At 36.9% G+C, this 21,711-nt stretch overlaps 1 protein-coding gene across 5 annotated transcripts in view; it reads left to right on the top strand.

The window, feature by feature from the left end:
• Nucleotides 1-10,997: 10,997 nt before the first annotated feature.
• Nucleotides 10,998-21,711, top strand: part of LOC105036145 (5'-3' exoribonuclease 4) — a 51,950-nt gene continuing 41,236 nt past the window's right edge. Inside the window, exons 1-6 of one of the 5 annotated variants that reach the window (XR_012142143.1) lie at nt 10,998-11,302; nt 14,810-14,912; nt 15,008-15,084; nt 15,162-15,353; nt 15,521-15,640; nt 15,727-15,789. Coding sequence is in view for 4 of the 5 variants with exons in the window: in XM_073259538.1 (XP_073115639.1) it covers nt 11,096-11,302; nt 14,810-14,912; nt 15,008-15,084; nt 15,162-15,353; nt 15,521-15,640; nt 15,727-15,789 (762 nt within the window). In the remaining variant the exon portion in view is untranslated. Of the gene's footprint in view, nt 11,303-14,809; nt 14,913-15,007; nt 15,085-15,161; nt 15,354-15,450; nt 15,641-15,726; nt 15,790-21,711 lie in introns of those variants that run through there. The other 4 variants (XM_073259538.1, XM_073259539.1, XM_073259540.1 and 1 more) reach the window with 4 other exon arrangements.

Below are 21,711 nucleotides of genomic sequence, written 5' to 3'. Positions count from 1 at the left end.
CCCTTTGATCTTTGATGCTTAGGATGACTTAGAGTTTAAACTGTCAATTTTTAACAATACATCCATTATATGTCTCAACTTAATAAATTCTATGACTCTTTACAAAGATTGTCTTGACCAAAGTCTTACTAAATTGAAATACAAAGCATTCTCTCCAATCTCTTGGAGTGATCAATCCCATCTTGACTTATGCACCGACTTTATAAGTACTTAACTATACCCAGAAATCTTCCGATCTTGAATTAGAAATTCAGATAGTCCAGCACCAAAGCATAGCGAGTTGCTTGTAAGTCACCGTGATGATCTCAAATCAGAGGAACAGTTATATCCATATCCGTTTGAAGCAACTCTTGATAGTAGAGTGCTCCAGAGTTAGTCACGTTCAGTGAAATGTACTTCTACATTTCACCTGTATGCCATACCAGCATCTCCATGTTCTTTGGTTAAGAGGACAACCAACTCATATGGCATCAACAACCTACACTTGATAGAATTATCGTCCTTGTAATTAATGTATCATTTGATCGCAAACAAGTTTAAGGACTAAATAATAAATCCTCTTTTATCGATCAAAATAGTCCTAAAGACTTCATCATAACATACGAGTTCGTAAATGAAGATGTACAACTTATGATGAAAACTATCAATAATATTTTATTAATGATTAATTTATATATATTTATATCAATTAGCATGACCATCAACAGACTGACAATTGACTTTGGGATATGTTGGGTATAAAACACCCGCAGCCGAAATCCTCAGCAGAACGGCTCCGCCCGGACTCCTACGAGAGCCGGACTCCTCCATCCTCAGCAGAACGGCTCCGCCCGGACTCCTACGGGAGCCGGGCTCCTCCATCCTCAGCAGAACGGCTCCGCCCGGACTCCTACGGGAGCCGGGCTCCTCCATCGACAGCAGAACGGCTCCGCCCGGACTCCTACGGGAGTCGGGCTCCTCCATCCTCAGCAGAACGGCTCCGCCCGGACTCCTACGGGAGCCGGGCTCCTCCATCCTCAGCAGAACGGCTCCGCTCGAACTCCTACGGGAGCCGGGCTCCTCCATCGACAGCAGAACGGCTCCGCCCGGACTCCTACGGGAGCCAGGCTCCTCCATCCTCAGCAGAACGGCTCCGCCCGGACTCCTACGGGAGCCGGGCTCCTCCATCCTCAGCAGAACGGCTCCGCCCGGACTCCTACGGGAGCCGGACTCCTCCATCCTCAGCAGAACAGCTCCGCCCGGACTCCTACAGGAGCCGGGCTCCTCTATCGACAGCAGAACGGCTCCGCCCGGACTCCTATGGGAGTCGGACTCCTCCATCCTCAGCAGAACGGCTCCGCCCGGACTCCTACGGGAGCCGGGCTCCTCCATCCTCAGCAGAACGGCTCCGCCCGGACTCCTACGGGAGCCGGGCTCCTCCATCCTCAGCAGAACGGCTCCGTCCGGACTCCTACGGGAGCCGGGCTCCTCCATCGACAGCAGAACGGCTCCGCCCGGACTCCTACGGGAGCCGGGCTCCTCCATCGACAGCAGAACGGCTCCGCCCGGACTCCTACGGGAGTCGGGCTCCTCCATCCTCAGCAGAACGGCTCCGCCCGGACTCCTACGGGAGCCGGGCTCCTCCATCCTCAGCAGAACGGCTCCGCTCGGACTCCTACGGGAGCCGGGCTCCTCCATCGACAGCAGAACGGCTCCGCCCGGACTCCTACAGGAGTCGGGCTCCTCCATCCTCAGCAGAACGGCTCCGCCCGGACTCCTACGGGAGCCGGGCTCCTCCATCCTCAGCAGAACGGCTCCACCCGGACTCCTACGGGAGCCGGGCTCCTCCATCGACAGCAGAACGGCTCCGCCCGGACTCCTACGGGAGCCGGGCTCCGCCATCGACAGCGAAACGGCTCCGCCCGGACTCCTACGGGAGTCGGGCTCCTCCTGCAACTCCGGCTCCGAGAGGGTTCCACCCGGACTCCTACGAGAGCCAAGCTCCGACCTCAGTCTCCGACCTCAGTATCGGCTACTGGAGCCGGACTCCACCCACGACCTCAACCAAAGGGGGGACTCCTCCCAGACTCCTGCAAAGGCCGAACTCCGACCACTCCCGAGCCTTGATCAACAGATCCGCGTCCCTTGACAGGTAACAATAACAGCCATGGACCTGTTTCACTTCCTGTGGCAGATTCCACGCGGCTCCACCACCCCCTACGACGGACCCACTACTCTCTGACAGGCTGTATCAATGGCCACGATTCTGCTCCACTCCCTGTGGCAGGTGCTGCATGATCCCACTACTCGCTGACAACTAGCGGCAACGGACGCCGCCCCACTACCTACAACAGGCCCTACGTGGCAGGCTATGGCGATAGCCACGGATCTACCCCACTACCTTTCGCAATCAATTCCCCTGACCATGGGCGGCCCGCTGCCAGGCGGTTACAAATGTCGCCATCAATCCTTTGCCTCCTCCGCCTATAAAAGGGAGACCCAGATATGTTATTCTTTAAGCTCCTTTTCCCTTACCTCAAAACTCTGCTAAATTCTCCGTTCGAGTACTCCATTCTTGTTGAGGCAGAAAACTGACTTGAGCGTCGGAGGGTCTTGCCGGAGCAACCCCACCTCCGATTTAGACTTCCCTTGCAGGTCCCGACGGCGACCGCGGCTTCCCCGACTCCAGCTTCTCCGGCGCAAGCGGATTTTTGCACCAATAGGATATAATTTCTAACACGACCAATCTAACCACCCATCAGAGAGTCACATCTGAGTCATCATATTATGAATGATAATTCCAATAGCAGATAAGCACCAGGCATTTGCACCTCCAATGATCATCAAGCTAATGGATCCATTATCACCCAACTTAATGGGGGCTATGATCTAGTTATCCTCATAACTATTTTATTTTAAAGACCTAATAATTTAAAGAATTTAGTTATATAATTTTAGAAGATAGAAAAAAAATTGACATGCCAGTCATAAATCCTTCCACTGACTTCACCAAATCATGAAGAGGACTAATGACAAGCTAATCTAATGGTATCTAAATCAATCACACTGATTTGATTTAATAATTTAAGAATAAGAGAAGAGATCAACCAGCAAGTGATAAATTCTCTCACTGATTTTATCAAGTCATAAAAAAGACTAGAGACAAGCTGATCCAGGACATCTAAATCAGTCACACTGATTTATCTTACTAGCGTGGGTCAATTCGAATTAATCAGTAACCTAATCAAAATATAATCTATTGAATTAGTCAGGTAAGTAAGATCGATGGAAGGATCTACCTCGACTTGCCTTAGACACCATCGAAATGATCAGATAAGTGGACTGTCAATTAAAAACTATCCGTCGAATTGTTATACTTATCTTATATACCAATTGATCGATTAGTTTCGATTTGATCAACTAGAGAACTCGGACTAAACCACTGAGCCACAGTCAGGTCCATTTGGTATGGTAAAAAATATTGATTTGATCAAGCTACAACTATTGAGGTTGATCTTAGAGAAATTTTGATCTAATCTAACTCAATTTTTGATTAGATTTAATTATTTTTTTAATTAGTCCATATTTATTTCTAACTTTAGATCTAACCTAGTTAGATGATCTGATTCAAGCTAACCCATTGCCCCAATAGTTTATGTGGTATCTTAGGATCTTTAATTTTCAAATCTAAATCTTTTAAACTTAAATCCAAATTAAGTGCATGAAACGTGTATTTCAGTTTGTAAAACTATTTTACTAAAATTTCAAGTGAAGCATACGTCATATGCTATACAATTTTTAGATCTTAAAATTTAATTTTCATATCTATGTTTAATAATTAATATGGATCAATTTGATCTATATTTCATATGTACATCATATGTATCATAGAAACTTTTAGATCACTACATATTACATCATATGCAACATACAATTCAGATCTTAAAATCAATTTCATATCTGAATTTATTTTATTACAATTATAATAAATCATAAATCACTTTATATTTAATCTAAAATATTTATAATCAAAATAATTTTAAAATTTTTTTTGCTGTTTTTCTTTATGAGATATAATTATATGGTATCCCAACACGTCATAAAAGCACCATATCGAATGAGAAGTGAGGGTCTTTAAACCCTACTTACTCTATGATCGGACATCTTAGTGATTATCTCAATTTGAATATTGGGCTACTAAGATCAAAAATCTAATTTTTAAAATTAATTGCATCTACACATGCAATTTACAAAAATTCAGGTGTGTACATGAATATGATCATATCAACCATGACATATATATAATCTTATTATATCATATCATCATCTATTTTATTTCAAATCTGAACCTACTTTTATACAATATATAAAATAATTAATTTCATATCTAGAATCATATAGAAAATTATTCAGAAATACATATGAATGCATAGAAAATAAAATTTTGGTTAAACTTATTTTTCTGTTGTGCAGAATTTTGTTTAAAATTAGATCTAAAAATTTATCAAAATAGATTTAATTCAGATCTAGATTAAGTCTAACTTTCAACCTAAAATAACTCTATAAAAATCTATTAAAAATTAATTTAAAATAGATCATAAATATTTTATTATTTCTATAAAAAATTTGTAACAAAAAAATTCTGTTATAACAGATTTATAACAGATTTCAATCAACCATTGATTTGATTCTTGAAATTTGATCAAAATCATATCAAAAAATTTATGTTAGTAGATCTAAATTAGATTTAATGTCTAACATAAAAATTTGATTACATATCAAATATGTTTATACTAGAAAATAAATCAATTATGCATTACAACCTGGCTCTGATACTAGTTGAAGAAAAAAATTTCGATCAGGGTCGGATCATCCGAGTGCATCTGAAATTTTTTATTCTAAATTTTATAACCTTTATAAAATTATACTTTGTATATAGTAGATTCAATAAAGAAGGTATCAAGGATCTTGAGATTTCTTAAATCTGATGTCTCGCAAGGTTCGGATGTATAGGCCCTCTACTTTGCACGCACGCCAATCTCCATGGGAAAGTAGGATGAAGTTCTTGTGCATCAATCTTTAGAAGGGAATTAGGGAAGGCAAAGATCAAATCTCCACATGATGGATGCTTAGGATGGAAGCTCTCCATGCCTAAAAGAGGAGTGCCCAGAAGAAACTCACGCCAAAAAGAAATAGCATGCGCCCTCCTCTTATTTTTCTTATGGTAGTTATATTTCCTTTTTGTTTTGTCGCACACAAACAAAAACACCCATAACCATCGATGGTTTGAGTCCCCTCCTTAAATAGATCATGCCCATGACCCAATTGATTTAGGACTTCAATTCAAATCGAATCTAAATTGATTCTTGTCCTTATCATCTTAGGAAACCCAACCAATATGCATGTCATGACCTTCATGCATGTACAAAAGAATAGGGTGCAAATTTTCATCACTTTTTTCCTTCTCTTGGTCGGTGACTTATGAGAGAGTCCCTGGATTTTTTGACTCTTTAGTTCTAAACCAAACTGGCTTAAATTTAATCCAATTCAAATCCAATTCGAACTTGATTCGAATCAAACTTGAAGAGCCTGTCAATCTTAATCTAATTAGGATTTTGGTCCAAGTTTAACTTAGATTTTTAATCTAATTAATCTTAATTAAATTTGATTTAATCTAAAATTAATTAGGATATAAATTCAGTCTCTCATAAATTTCTTAGATCACTGATCAGATCAATATCATCTCCAGAATCAAATCTGTATCTCATGTCTAGTGCTAGCTAGATATAGACAACTGTTTAATTCTATATGATCTCTAACTTAATTTTCAATTAAGTTAATCTATTTGTTCAATCAAATCATATATTTTCAATTTGAATACATAGATATTAGGTTAATTCTTTTCTATTTTGTCTGACTTTGTACGTGACTCCATAGATTCAAACACTAAGACGATAGCATAAGAACTATTTTCTGTACTAATCGAAGTTATCACTTGGTAATAGTTTTTGATGTTCAGATAGGTCAAATATTTGTAAAGTAACATTTAAGAACTATGGAATATGGTTACTACATAATTCATCTCTTTGATCCTGAATGCTCAAGACGACCTCGAATTTAATTGTCAATCCTGAATGAGTCATCCACATTGTATTTCAATATTTCAAATCTATCACATAGATTACCCCAATTGAGATTTTATTAAATTGAAATATAGTGATACATTTCTCTTATAATTCGAAGGAGTCAATCTCATCTCGATCTACACACAGACTTCATAAGTACTTGACTGTACCCAGTAGCTTTCCATCATTATATTAGAAATATAGATAGTTCGATATCAAAGTACGGTAAGTTGCTTACAAGTCACTATGATGATCTCAGATTTGAGAGACACTTATATCCATACACTTCGCGAGTTATCCTTGACAATAGAGTACTCTGCAGGTGAGTCACTTGTTCAGTGACGTTGTACTCTTACATCTCACTTGTATATCATACCAGTATCTCCACACTCCTTGGTTACGAGGATAGCCAACCTGTATGGCACACAACGATCTATACTCAATAAACGTCATCATCCTTTAATGATATATCATTTAGTCGCGATCATGGTTTAAGAACTATTTGATAAATCCTCTTTTATTGATTATTTTATAGTTCTAAGAACTTCATCATAATACAAGAGTTCTAATAAAGAAGAGTATAATTTATGATAAAAAATATCAAATAACTTTTATTAATTTATAATTCATATATAGATGACAAAAAGCACAATCATCCATATGATTGACTTTAGGACATATTTCCTAACAGATACTAGCAGAGGTCGGGTGCTTGTGTGGTTCCAACAGAAACTCTGAACATTTACAAGATCTAAGAAAAGAAATCAGGTATGGAGATCAAATCTCCTACTCATTTTTGTTTTTTGTTTCAGATTTTAGGCTTTGGCATCGTGTTTGTATGAAGATCCTCAATGTGATTTTTAGATATGATCTAGTATATTTTAAATTAAAATAATTTCATTGAATTTTATTTTTGTTGCTCTAATAAATTTGATTTATAAAAAATTTTAAACTATACCTATGAAATCACTATTCAAACTAACAGTGGTATCAAAGTCAGGTTCTGATATAAACACGAAACTACTCAAATCTGAAATCTGATTTGCAGAAATCAGATCTGAAGATTAGTTAATTGTTGATATTGTTCTGCAAATCATTGTCTGAGAATGATGTAGAATATTAATTAATGACAGATTTAAAAATTATTTTGGATCTAAAATTATTTCAGATCTAAAATAAACCATAAGTGGTTCAGATCTGAAATTAATTTCAGATCTAAATACGTTAAGTAGAGTTTAATTTGGATCTAAGTTTGTTGCAGAATAGAATTCAGGTTTGAAACTAATTTCTTTGATCTAAATTTTATTTATATATATGATATGTGATAATATATTTAGATCTGAAATTAGTTTCTATAACTTGAATTTATTTATGTATATGATATATGAAAGATGATTAGATCTGATATTTAATCTGATGCATATTTGATATATTAGATTAGATGTCTTAATAGCCTAATACTCAGAATGGGGTAATCACCATGGCCGTCCAGTCATAAGAGGAAGCAGGGATTAAAGTTTCTCTCTTTTTCATTCGATGGATTCTCTTATGATGTGTAGGGGTACCACTTGGAATATTTTCCATGAAGAAGAACTGCGAACGAAATATTGTATGAGATACATATTTAGATCTAGATCCTTTTATGCATGTATTTGATATGTGTTTTTATTAGTTTTAGATCAGAAAAATGATATATGTGATATATAGTTTTTGGCAAATGATCTGAAACTTAAGTTCTACAAAATTCTAGATCTAAAATTGTAGGATCTGTTAGCATAAAATCCTAAAATTGTGGTTGGTATGCCTGTGAAGTCGACTCGATTCTTATTCGAATTGACTCGAGTACTTGGCATGTCCACTCATTTTTATTGAAGTCAACTCAAGACCCTGGTAGGTCGGCTCATTTGCAGATGAGCCGACTCAATTCTGTAGGCCATAGCTTATCGATTTCTATTTATCACAAGTGAGTCGACTCCATCTCTAGTATCAGAACGAGTTGACTCGATTCTACAGATAAAAAATTATATGAGATATAATTTAAATTAGTTTAGATTAGAAATTATTTTGACATCTAAACTAGATTCATGTTCATAATGCATTTAATTAAGAATTAAGATTTGAAATTAAATGATCTAAAATTATAAATTTAAGATCTAAATTTCATTGCATAAAACATGAAATTTGGATATGGGTTGAATAAATTAGGTCTAGTGACTTGACTATAATCAGGATCATTGATTAGATCAGGTTAGTACCCTTGTCGATTTGAGCAGTTGATTGAATTTGATCAATTGTTGATCAGGGTTAGGTCAAAGGAACTCAAAATTGAGTCTAGTTGTAGTTGGTCGTATCGATTTACATTTTGATGTGGATTGATTGACTCAAGATTAAATTTGACTTAGTGGATCAAGCCTGATTAACTAAATTGATCCAATCAAGATTGAAATCTAAGTCTAATTTAGATAATTAAATTCAATTAGCCTTAAATTAAATCAAGTCCAATCAAACTAAATCTGATTTAAATTAATTAGGACTTGATCCATAATTTAATCAGATCTTATCAAATTACAATACTTGCAATTAAGTCTCTCTGCTAATAATTAGCAGTTGCTACATCTGTAACATTTAGAATTAGTAGTTTTCAAATTCAAACTATCAATCCAATTGATAATTTGAATATGATCCAAGTCGTTGATCGGGTCCAGCTTTTTTTGTGTGTGACCCATCGGGTTCTATTCTGTTTGGTAGTGAGACATATTGTGATCTCCATTACAATATTATTGAAACTCTTTTCGATGGGTTGGAACGGTTCTAACTCATCCCAACAAAGATTATTGATCCAAAAATGATCTTAATTAGTTTTTATAATCCATTAGTGACATCTAGCAATATGTAGTGGCAATCCAGCAGAATAGAAGAATGAACCCCTAAGTATAGTTACTTTATGATACAGTCTCTCTATCATGAGTTCCGACTAAATGGAGGTCATGAAAAACTCATCAGATCCCATCGTTAGTCATATTAGAGATTGGTGTGACTCGACTTTATTTGTAAATCCGTTGGAAATTCTTTTCCAATATTCACACTTACTCTGATCAAAGACTTCTGAACTTAATCTCGTGAATCGCATATGACTCCTTTTCTATCAAGATTGATAGATTCCATTTAGATATATCCTATTCAAATAATGAACCTGAATTTACTATAGCCAACATACATAGCACCACAACCCATGATTCTATGTGTTGTGTGTGCGTGAACTCAAAAGCGAGAAAGAAAAAAAGAAAAAAGGAAAGGAAGAAAGAAAAATCCATGGGCGATTCTGCTTATTGTGGGTGCATGAACTTAAGAGCAAGAAAAAAAAACTCACATGATTCTTGATTAATTATAAATAATTTTTTTGATAATATTGTGGGTGCGTGAACTTAAGAGCAAGAAAAAAAAAACATAATTCTTGATTAATTATAAATTATTTTTTTGATAATATAAATTAATTATAAACTTTCAATTGTTTCTCATATTCAAAGAATTGATATCAATTATTTGACACTCTAGAGATTAGAGACACCAATTTGCCATATATACAGTATTTATTGTGGCATGTGGCTCGCAACCAAAAAGAGGGTGGGAATGTTTTTGCTCATGTTGATGGGGCTCGACAGGTGTTGCATGGCCACAACTTATGATTTTACACATTGTGTGTGCGAACTCAAAGAAAAAAAATGAAAAGAAGAAAGAAAAATCCACAGGCGACTCTGAGCATTATGGGTGCATGAAATTAAGAGCGGAAAAAAAAAGGACAAAAAACTCATATGATTCCTCATTAATTATAAATTATTATTTTGATAATATTATGGGTGCATGAACTTAAGAGCAAAAAATAGGGAAAAAAAATCACATGATTTTTGATTAATTATAAAATATTTTTTTGATAATATTAACTAATTACAAACTTTCAATTGTTTCTTATATTCATAGAATTGGCATCAATTATTTGACGCTCTTGAGGTTAGAGACACCAATCTCAAGGAGAGAATCAAAGAAGTAAATTTTTTTTTAAAATTTAGATTTCTAATTTTTTATTTTTTTTTTAATTTTTAAAATTTAAATTTTATATATTTATTTTTCAAAGCAACGCCCATCATGTGCTTATCTATCTTGGCCTCCACGCGGATGCCAATGGCATCCCACCCGCCGTATGTCGACTAACACCAGATGGTGGACCCTTTCGTCCAAATCATGTTAATAGATTCGATCTTAGGTGGCAAATATCCAGACTACATGTCAAAATTTATGGTGTGGTTCCATATAGGATAGCAGCAGCAGCAACACGCAGCGATGTTCGTGGGGTTGGAGTCGATGGTGCAGTCGCTGTCGTGTGCATTTCTGGAGAGAAGAGTGATCGGAGGATTATACCATCAGTTGAGGATGGGAAGAGAAGGATGGTCGGAGTTCTTCAGTATGGGAATGATAATGGTGGGATCCAAATAAAGGTGATGGAGTACCAGTGGATGGTAGAGAGAGAAAAATATTATAATGTATAATTTAGATTTTTTGTAGTGAGTTTGTAGCTACAACGACATGTAGCAAGTATCGGTCCAAAAAGGACATTCTCTCTTAAATTTTTTTTTCTTTTATGTTCTTAGGTTGTTATTATTATTTTTTTTTTTTTGAGAAATAAGGTTATTGTTGTTATTACTTATCAGAGGTTTTTGAGGAAGATATCATCTAACTTATTTTTTATTAGTATGAGCATTGTCCGAAACCATCATGTCCGTGTGCATTTTTATAAGCGTGCATTGCACGTGCTCCAGCTCATAGCGGCCGCGCATGACTCCAAGCCCCCGAGTAATTTCTGTGCCCGTTTTGAGACCGCTTGACCCTTTTTTTTTTCCCTATCATCGTCCGTCCTTTCCCTATTTATTTGGGCTCTTCTGCCGCGGACCCCAAATGGGAAAGAGATCGGGAGCGAGGAGATCGGGAGAGAAGCCATGGGAGTCCCAGCCTTTTATAGATGGCTTGCCGATCGATACCCTCTCGCGATCTTGGACGTGATCGAGGAGGAGCCCGCTGAGGGCGAGGATGGAGTCCTCGTCCCCGTCGATCTCATTAAACCTAACCCTAACGGTGTCGAATTCGACAATCTTTATCTCGATATGAATGGCATCATACATCCCTGTTTCCACCCTGAAGGAAGGGTATGCTATTCCCCGTCGATCGTACTGATCTCCATTTCTTTTCCCTCTTTTTTTTTTTTTAAAATTTGGTGTTATTTCATGATTATTACGGAGAGAAATAGTATAAATAATCGTTTTTGATAATTAATACGCAGAACATGGTGTATATAGGATATTTCTGTGTTCTTTATCTTTTGTTTCGAAGGCGTTGTATCAACTGAATGCGTGTTTTATGAATAGTAGCTGGACAATTATGGCTTTTGGTGTTTCTATTTTCTACGAATTCTGGATTTCAACTCTAATGGTGCCGAAAAGCAACTGAGATATTTTCACCTGGAAGTCGATTTATAGGGATGTTTCTTTCTGTAAGTTTAGTTAGCATACTGGATTACTGGAAATGTGATAGACATTAGATGGGAGACCTTTTTGCAATTGATTCTGGTGGAAAATCTTCAATTTATTTTAAAATGATCACGTCTTGATTTTCCTGTAAGGGGAGGATGATCTATTAATGCAGGTATGTTTTATGCAAACTGTCCTCATCGTTTCCATTCTGCATAATTCTGTCATCTGTTTTCATCCTTAATACTATCTATAAAGCACTCTAATCACTACAATAATATATTGGGCCTTGAGGTCTTCGAGCATATGCTCTTTTGAACTCTCGACTTCTTAGCACTATGTCGGTTGATAGCCAGACTGGTGAAACGGTACTGGCTTTGCCCAGGTTTTCAGCCAAGAAATCTATTACCGAACAACTGCAAGAAAGCACTTGTTTTTTGTCCAAATTCAAGCTCTAGTATTTATATTTAGTATTTCTCTTGCTTGCATTGCATTGCCCAAACCAATAACGGTACTGGCTCTAGTTTCAGCTAAGTCTTATAGACAGGACGATCAGGTGAATTTAATAAGTTTCTGTTTACTTCTGGCTTTCACCACATATCTATATGATGGGCATGACAAAAATAAATGTCATGGGACATACATGGTACAGCTGACTGTGACTTTGAACTCATTTTTATTTTCATCCCCACCATTATTGGTATACCCAGGATTTGCCTTGTATTTTTACATCTAGGAATTACTTTGAAGTTGTTTGAGTAAATTTTAAGATTTCATTTCATGATTCACATCGGCCTCTTCTCAGATATTTGCCTTTTGTTACTTCATTTTTCTGCAGAACTTTCAGATCTCACATATCTAAGGCTAAAATGGGGCAACATGTGCTTGTTATTGGTTTCAATCTGTCCAAGCTTTCATGTTCTCCATATAAATCTTTGATATGTATAATGCCTGTAATGTCTCAGTCTCTCAGAAATTACCTATGCTATGGATTAGTTTTATCTTATTACCTATTTTATAAAAACCAAGGCCTAAATTATCATGTACCATGCTGATACCAGAAGATCATAAGATACATAAATATACATGTAGATGCACACACACACACACACATACACATTCACTTACACATGCATATATATACATGTAAACTTACACGCACAGATGCATATATATGTGTGCATATATACACACATATAATGTGCGTGCGCGCGCGCGCATGCATGGGCATGCACATGTGTTAAACCAAGGCCTAAATTATCATGTAACATGCTGATACCAGAAGATCATAAGATACATGCATATACATGCGCACGTGTTAAACCAAGGCCTAAGTTATCATGTACCATGATGATACCAGAAGATCATAAGATACATATATGTACATGTTGATGTATATATATACACGTACACTTACACACACACACATACACACACATAAATGCATATACATACATACATATACATGTAAACTTACACACGTATATATATGTGTGCATATATATACACAACACATATGCATGTATGTATGACAAATATTAAAAGAAAATGTGAAACTCTAAATACTTCAAGAACATGTATCTTCAGCTAAACTATAAAATTCCAGAGATCCATGTCTGTATAGGAAACATCTATATTAAGACATTATTTTTACCAGTTAAAAACCGAAGGCAAGAAGTTATCTTAAGAAACTGGTATATACATTATATATGTGTGTGTGTGAATATGTATATATAAAAACACACACACACACACACATATATCTGTATGTGTATATATGTGTATATATATATACGTGTATGTACTTATTGTATTACTTAGTGGACACTTGCATTGATTGATACTCAAGATTGTGAAAATGTATGCTTATTCTGGATTATATGCGAGGGTTTCATAGGAAAAGGATGACCACTATTCTCCTAGATAAAGGTAATCTTGAAAATTTGTGTATTTAGTTAACCAAATTGGATGGTAAAGTAGTTTAGGTCTTGCTAGGTTGTGGGGGAAGAATATACCATAACCATAACCATCCAACCTTGTCATAACTATCTTGGATCATCCTTACGGATCCTCATGCACCAAGCATTCCAAATGAGGGCTACCTCAGGGACACCCTAACATTTACAAGTATCAAAATTAGATCAATTTCACAGTTTTTCATGCATTTTATGTTTGATTCGGAGCCTAACATCAATCCACCATTTTTTTTGATCAAGGCTTGGGATTGGCATTGGCAATATTTTATAGGAAACGTATGCCATTAAAAACTATAGGAATGGAATGATTCTTCAGGTAATTCTATAGGGAAATCTATTCCAACTAATTGAAGGAAATGGGAGAGGTCTGGTGATTTTGTTGCGATGTGAGATTGGCTGCATAAACTTTTTGCTGTTCTGGAAAGGAGATATATCATTCTTGTGGTGAAATGAATGAACAGATTCCACTGCAGATGGATCTGATCACTGTCTCATGAGAAGTTTTTTCTGTTTGCTTTTAGCTGGCGCAGAAATAGGGTGAGGTAATCCTGGTTGTGGTAGTGTGACTTTGTTGTGATGTGAGTTGGGCTGCATAAACTTTTTGCTCTGTTGGAAAGACGATATTTCATTCTTGTTGTTGAATGAATCAACTGATACCAGTGCAGATGGATCTGATCACTGTTTCACAAGAAGTTTTTTCTGTGTGCTTTTAGTAGGTGCAGAATAGGTCAGGTAATCGTGGTTGTGGTAGGAGAATTCCATTTCAATTGCTTTACTTTTAGAACAAATACAAAGATAAGCCAAAAATCATGAATTGGGTTCCTATTTAGCCTTTGTGGGAAGTGATTTAGTGAACCCAAATTCTGAATTCACGAACAAAACAATTTCATCAGCATGAAAGGGCATCTGAAATGACTGAAGCTTCTCTTTGTAGTCTGTCTTTGACATTCTTTCTTAGAACAATGCTCTGTACTTTGTTGATGGAAATCAGAGAATTGCTGATTATACACTGCCCAATCTTCAGGTGATGAACCTAACGGCCATTATTTAGAATATTTAATCCAGTGGTCCAGTGGATCAATAAGCTGTCCTGGAAAACATCTTGTGTAACAGGATCCATCTACAAATTTGTAAATTGTTTGTGGATTCTCTTCTTCTTCTTACTTTTTGTTTTTTAATTTAATGCTGAAGATCATTCTTTTCCATGCAGCCTTTGCCTGCCACATATGATGATGTTTTCAAGTCTATTTTTAATTATATTGATCATCTTTTTTGGCTGGTTCGCCCTAGAAAGCTGTTGTATATGGCAATAGGTGAGTTGCAGGAAATCTGATGTCGTGTTATTAAACTCAGTTGCCTTGGATGGTAGGACTGCATCATCATTTACAGCTAATCATGAATTTTGCAGATGGTGTTGCACCCAGGGCTAAAATGAATCAGCAACGATCTCGACGTTTTAGAGCTGCAAAAGATGCAGCTGATGCGGTATGGTTACTTTCAATGAGAAACATTGTACCAGTTGCCTTCAGCATATTTAAGCAACAAGCTAATGTGTTTCCCAGGAAGCTGAAGAGCAGAGATTGAGAAAGGAATTTGAGGCTGAAGAAAAAAATTTGACTCATAACGAGAGACCTGAAACATCTGACTCAAATGTCATAACACCAGGGACTCAGTTCATGGCAGCACTTTCAGTTGCACTTCAATATTACTTACAATTGAGATTGAATCGCACTCCTGGATGGCAGTCTATTAAGGTGTTGACTTGAATTCTGTCAGGCATCTAATGTTTGACTTAGGATCATACCAGTTGCTTTCTCAGCGATGTAATCATTGCTGGTTTTATTTCGTCAGTCGCTCCGGTTTTCAGGAGACTTCTCTGTAAATGTATTCATGGAGCTATGCATTGGATGATTTATTGAAGGTTATCTTGTCCGATGCAAACGTTCCTGGAGAGGGTGAACATAAGATCATGTCATACATTCGCTTACAACGAAATCTTCCTGGTTTTGATCCAAACACCCACCACTGTCTTTATGGTTTGGTCAGTATATTGCTGATATCTATTTTTGTCATTCCAACTTTCTTTTCTCTTCCCTTTTTCCCCTAAATGGCTTTGCGATTGTGCAGGATGCAGATCTAATTATGCTTTCTTTGGCTACCCATGAGGTCCACTTCTCAATTTTACGAGAGGTCAGTAGTATTTCGCCTATAATTTTCCTTGCCCTATTTAGGTATCTCCATATGCGCTGGTGCACATGCATGCATGCATGTGTGTAGGTGTGTGCGTGTACGCATTGGCATGCATCCTATTTAAACTGTAACATCCCACTCTTAAAATCAGACGATGGTGCTACACCCCACCCTTAAATAAGGGTGAGGGAAAAAACTAAATTATAGCTGAGTTGATGATCTGTTCACATTTAACTTAAATTAATAACTCGAACTGTTAACACAAATAATTCAGTTAACTCATCATTTCTTAAAATCAATCCAGGATTTCATTCATCAAACTATGCTTTATACCCCTAGTTCAAAAGTAAGATACCTTTAACATTTACTGATTTTCATAGCTTAACACGTATCATATATTTCTACAGGTACTTTGTTTACACTTAGACTGAAACTACTTATCATACAAAACGTCACAAAATATAATATTCTCACAGGCTAACATGACCAAAAGCAAATAGGCCCCATCCACTAGTTGACACAGCCAACTCTCGCTAACATTAGTGCAGATGATGCAACCTATATGCTGAGTTATGATGCTCTAAATCTGTCAAGAAAAGAAAGAAAAGAACCATATAATGAGACTAAAGTTCCAGTGAATGAATAGTCCATCTAACAGTGAAGATATAAGGAAAGTATAACTTAATACACATAATATCATATATCATGCATTGCTGGAATAAACTAATATAGCTCCAACACTTTTATATACCACACAAAGATAAAATCATGTAAAAGACTGTCTATTTGCTGAATAAGGATGAAACCATATAAAAGATCATAACAAACACAAGCATCTGGTTACCATAACAAACACAAGTATGTGATTACCGTAACAAACACAAGCATCTGATTATCATAACAAACACAAGCATCTGATAACCGTAACAAACACAAGCATTACCGTTGACTACACCATGGCACACCCTTAAAACCATGAAGCTCCTACGGGTACGTTATTTCGCCACAGGTATACTCTTTTGCCATATGCATATTATTTCGCCACAGGCATAGAGTTCACCATGGGTTTATATTTTCGCCACAAGCTTACCACCACAGGCGTATAGTTTCGCCACAGGCTCATCACCACAGGCATATAATTTTCATCACAGACTCATTACCACAGGCATATACTCTACTGTCGACTAGTCAATTGGACTCATCTACTATCCCATAGGTTGATCACTCCTATGGGTGGTCTGCTAAAAAAACATGTTCGATAAATCTCATCAAAAAACTGATGAGCTGATACAATACAATTTCAAGATAAGAAGGCTCAGCTGTCCAGAAAAATTCCACATATATATATTTATTCATGAGTAACCCATCAATAAAATCATGTCCTGTTTCCATGCTTACATGCATGTATATAAGCTGTAAAACCATAAGAGACTTTCTTTTCAAAATAAACCTTTTTCATAACAAAAGACAATAAAAACACCATAGTTAGATAGAAATCACTCACCTCTTATGGCTGCTATATGATGCTTAACTCATTTAAAACACCCCTTTTGAACTCTATTCCTTTCCTAAACTAGCTGGAGCACTTTTTACTAGCTGAAATCCCTATAATTTCTAACTGAGAACACCTCCTTTTCTAGCCCCTCTCCCTCTCTTTCCTTTTTGGGTTCACTGAAAATTCAGAATAGTGCCAGAAGGGAAAAAAAATCGGTAGCTAAGGCTTGAAATACAATAAATTTAAGAGAGCTGCTTGTTAGGTGTCAATCCTATGAAACACCCAACAAATATCTTGGTTTTCCACCCCTTTATTTATACAAAATGGCTGCTGAGTAATCCCTTTAAAAATCCTTTTTAAACCCCCAAATTAAAACACCTCAGTTGACTCTCACCGCTTAATTATTATCGCGGCTTAGTCGACTCAACCCGAGACTGAGTCGACTCAGTCCACAACTTAGCTGACTCAGCATAAAATTGGGTCGACCAACCTGCGTGCCGCGATAGTTCTTTTCTGACATGCTTTCTATTTTCTGTGATTGAGTCGATCCTTCTTAAAACTGAGTCGACCCAGTCCCCTGGTTTTCAGAAATTGCATAAATCATAAGTTTACACCCCAAAATTGTCACCCTCATAAATATTATCCTAATTGTCTTTCAAAATATCATGCATTCTATGCTCAATAATCATCAAAAGTCAACTATAATGTCATTGCTATTGATCCCACTCTTAAATCTTTTTCCTTCTTAACTAAAAACTATACTTAAGCTTTATTACTATTGCTTAATCAACATTTAAATGCTCAAATATATGATGAAGTGCCATACTACATATACATGAATGCTAAATGAAATTGCAAATCTCTTAGATTATCACTTTGCTGGCTCGGGGTGTTACATTCCTCCCCCCTCTTCAATAAATTTCGCCCTCGAAATTGGCATGTTACAAGGTCAAAATATTAAGAACACAAAATTCTTATTTAGCCTTGAGTTCCCATATATCTTTTTCATCTGAAAGGAACCTTCAATCCTTTTTATCATCCTTTGAATTAGAACTACATTCTTTCAATAAATTTAATCAATTCAAACCATCACGCTTTTGCTACGCACTTTGATTTAATCCACGAAACATTTAGAGTTTTTCTTTGTCTTCTTTCTTTTTCTCTCTTTTTTTTTTCAACTAGATAACAATTAATCAGGTATACACATTACAATATGATGTATCAGTTCAACAACCTAAACTCAAAGATCAACTCCTTTTTATACTTTGGTCAAATCTTGTTTGCTGAAATCAGAGATATAATCATCCATTCGGTTATAGATATCATACCGGACACCCCATTAAGAGTAATCTGTGCCTCCTGTCACCACTCTTGACTCAATGCTCGGTCTTGCTGGTATAGCATCCTGCCCACAGGTATTAGTCCCTACTTTATTTGCTTGTACATCAGTAATATAATTGTCATCCCTGGTTTGAAATTTTCATGTAACATTTGATTTTGGTGGGAGACCCCTAGTTGAAGCTTTGTTAGGGCAGTCTATGACTTCTTTGATCACACTTGAAACATCTTCTTAATCCACTTCTACATTCTCCACGATGGAACTTCCCACAAACACCATATTGAGGGACTTGCTTAGTGAAGTGGTAACTGGACTGGCATCCCTACTAAAATTACCCTGATTCTTCCTTCTTTCTATCACCCTGCTTTCTACTGATTGTGGCACAACCCTCTATTCTATTCTCCTCTATTCCAGATTGGTAAAAGTAAAAGAGCACATGCCTGACTCTACTGATGCTCTGAAGTTCTGATTAGGCTGCCTAAATACTTCAACCTTCTTTGATGACTGACTTCTCTGTGTATCCAGAAAAAAGTTCTGCGCACTTCTCTTACCCCTTTCCTGCTTATGATTGTAAAATTCCTTCTTAATTTCCTTTGCCCTAATTGCTCCTGCAACCAACTCTGTGAAACTACCATAGTTATGTATTTTTGTTTTTGTCTTGATCTCAAGGCGCAGCCCATCCTGAAACAATCGACATTTTTTCCTTTCATCCACAACAAATGCTGGAGCTAAGTGGGATAGCTCAACAAATTTGGCTTCATAATCAGCCACTGTTATTCTCTTCTGAGTCAAATTGAGAAACTCTCTCCTCTTCTAATCCTGATATACAATCGAGTAATACTGCTGCTAAAACTACCTTCTGAAATCATCCCAAGAGATAACATAATCCTGCGGTTGTCTGTTGACATAGAATTTCCACCAATGTCGAGCCCGACCTTTTAGTAGGAAGGTAGCGATGCTCACGTTCTTCTCATCGGTAACTTTCATCAGTGCACACACCCTTTCTATTTTCTGGATCCAGTTTTCTGCCTCCATTGGGTCTGTAGTATCCGAAAATTCCATTACCCCCAACTTTCTAGCTCTTTCAAAATTTCTTTTTCTATTTGAACTTTGAGATTGTATATTATGAGCAGAAATTATGGTAGCAGCAACAGCCTAAGTAATTATGCATACCAATTTCTGTAGTCTAGGAATGGGTGCTTGTGCTGGAGGTGTGGTTATTGGTGTAATAGATGGAGAACCATGCACATGCTCATGCGACTGTAAATCCTCTACCTCTGCTCTCGGGGCAAAAGATGAAGCATAAGATGATACCCTATGAGGTTGACCATCCCTATCAACTCTTGTTGGTCTACCCTGACCTTGGCCTCTACTCCAATCTGGGGATAGTTGCCCTCCACTAAGTCTTGATCTTATTTGCACCATCTTCCTCCAAGATGCAATTGGCATAATCAAATTTATCAACCTTTAAGATGACCTCAATGATAAGCAAATCTCAACATAAAACATCTACTATTATTTTCTTGATTTTTCCTCTAGAATGCTTTTGTAGACGAAGAATACCATTAGAATGAAACTGAGACCAATTAAGAACACCTCGAATTGAAACATAAAGTTAGAAACAAATCCCATTGAAAAGAGCCCTTAAAAGACATTGAGTCGACTCATCAATTAGTTGGGTTGACTACAAGACCACTCAACCTACTTTATGTTATTTGCTAAGCAACCGAGGTGAACTAATTATGCTATGCATATGCCCAAGTATATCCTTAATAATCCAGCAAATTGTCCATCCTCAATAATCATACCTTTAAGTTCTGATACTATTCTATCACATCCTTAGGTGATTATAATCTCAAGTTTTGATTCCATCTATGCCACAGTCCCATGTGGTTATAAACCTTTACTCTGATACCAAATATGTAACACTCCACCCCTAAAATCGGACGACGGTGCTCCACCCCACCCTTAAATAAGGGCGAAGGAAAAAACTAAATTATAACTGAGCTGATAACCTGTTCACATTCAACTCAAATTAATAACTCGAATTGCTAACACAAATAATTCTGTTAACTCATCATTTCTCAAAATCAATCCAGGATTTCATTCATCAAACTATGCTTTGTACCCATAGTTCAAAAGTAAGATATCTTTAACATTTACTGACTTTCATAGCTTAACATGTATCGTACATTTTAACTGGTACTTTGTTTACATTTAGACTTAAACTACTTATCATACAAAACGTCACAAAATATAATATTCTCATAGGCTAACATGACCAAAAGCAAATAGGCCCCATCCACTAGTTGACACAACCAACTCCTGCTAACATGAGTGATGATAATGCAACCTTTATGCTGAGTTATGATGCTCTAAATCTGTCAAGAAAAGAAAAAAAAGAACCACATAATAAAACTAAAGTTTCAGTGAATGAATAGTCCATCTAATAGTGAAGATATCAGGAAAGTATAACTTAATACACATAATATCATATATCATGCACTGCTGGAATAAACTAATATAGCTCCAACACTTTTATATACCAAACAAGGATAAAGTCGTGTAAAAGACTGTCTATATGCTGAATAAGGATGAAACCATGTAAAAGATCATAACAAACACAAGCATCTGATTACCGTAACAAACACAAGCATCTGATTACCGTTGACTACACCACGACATACCCTTAAAACCATGAAGCCCCCATGGGTACATTATTTTGCCACAGGTATACTCTTTCGCCACAGGCATATTATTTCGTCACAGGCAAAGTTCACCATGGGCTTATATTTTCGCCACAGGCTCACCACTACAGGCGTATAGTTTTGCCACAGGCTCGTCACTACAGGCATGTAGTTTTCATCACAGGCTCTTTACCACAGGCAGATACTCTACCGTCGACTAGTCAATTGGACTCATCTACTATCCCATAGGTTGATCACTCCTATGGGTGGTCTGCTAAAAAAATATGTTTGATAAATCTCATCAAAAAGCTGATGAGCTAATACAATACAATTTCAAGATAAGAAGGCTCAGTTGTCCAAAATAGTTTCACATATATATATTTATTCATGAGTAACCCGTC

This window comes from Elaeis guineensis, chromosome 6, assembly GCF_000442705.2.
Source record: "Elaeis guineensis isolate ETL-2024a chromosome 6, EG11, whole genome shotgun sequence".
Lineage (NCBI taxonomy): Eukaryota > Viridiplantae > Streptophyta > Magnoliopsida > Arecales > Arecaceae > Elaeis > Elaeis guineensis.
Note: the sequence above shows the minus strand (reverse complement) of the source record. Positions and strands in the feature narration are given on the sequence as shown.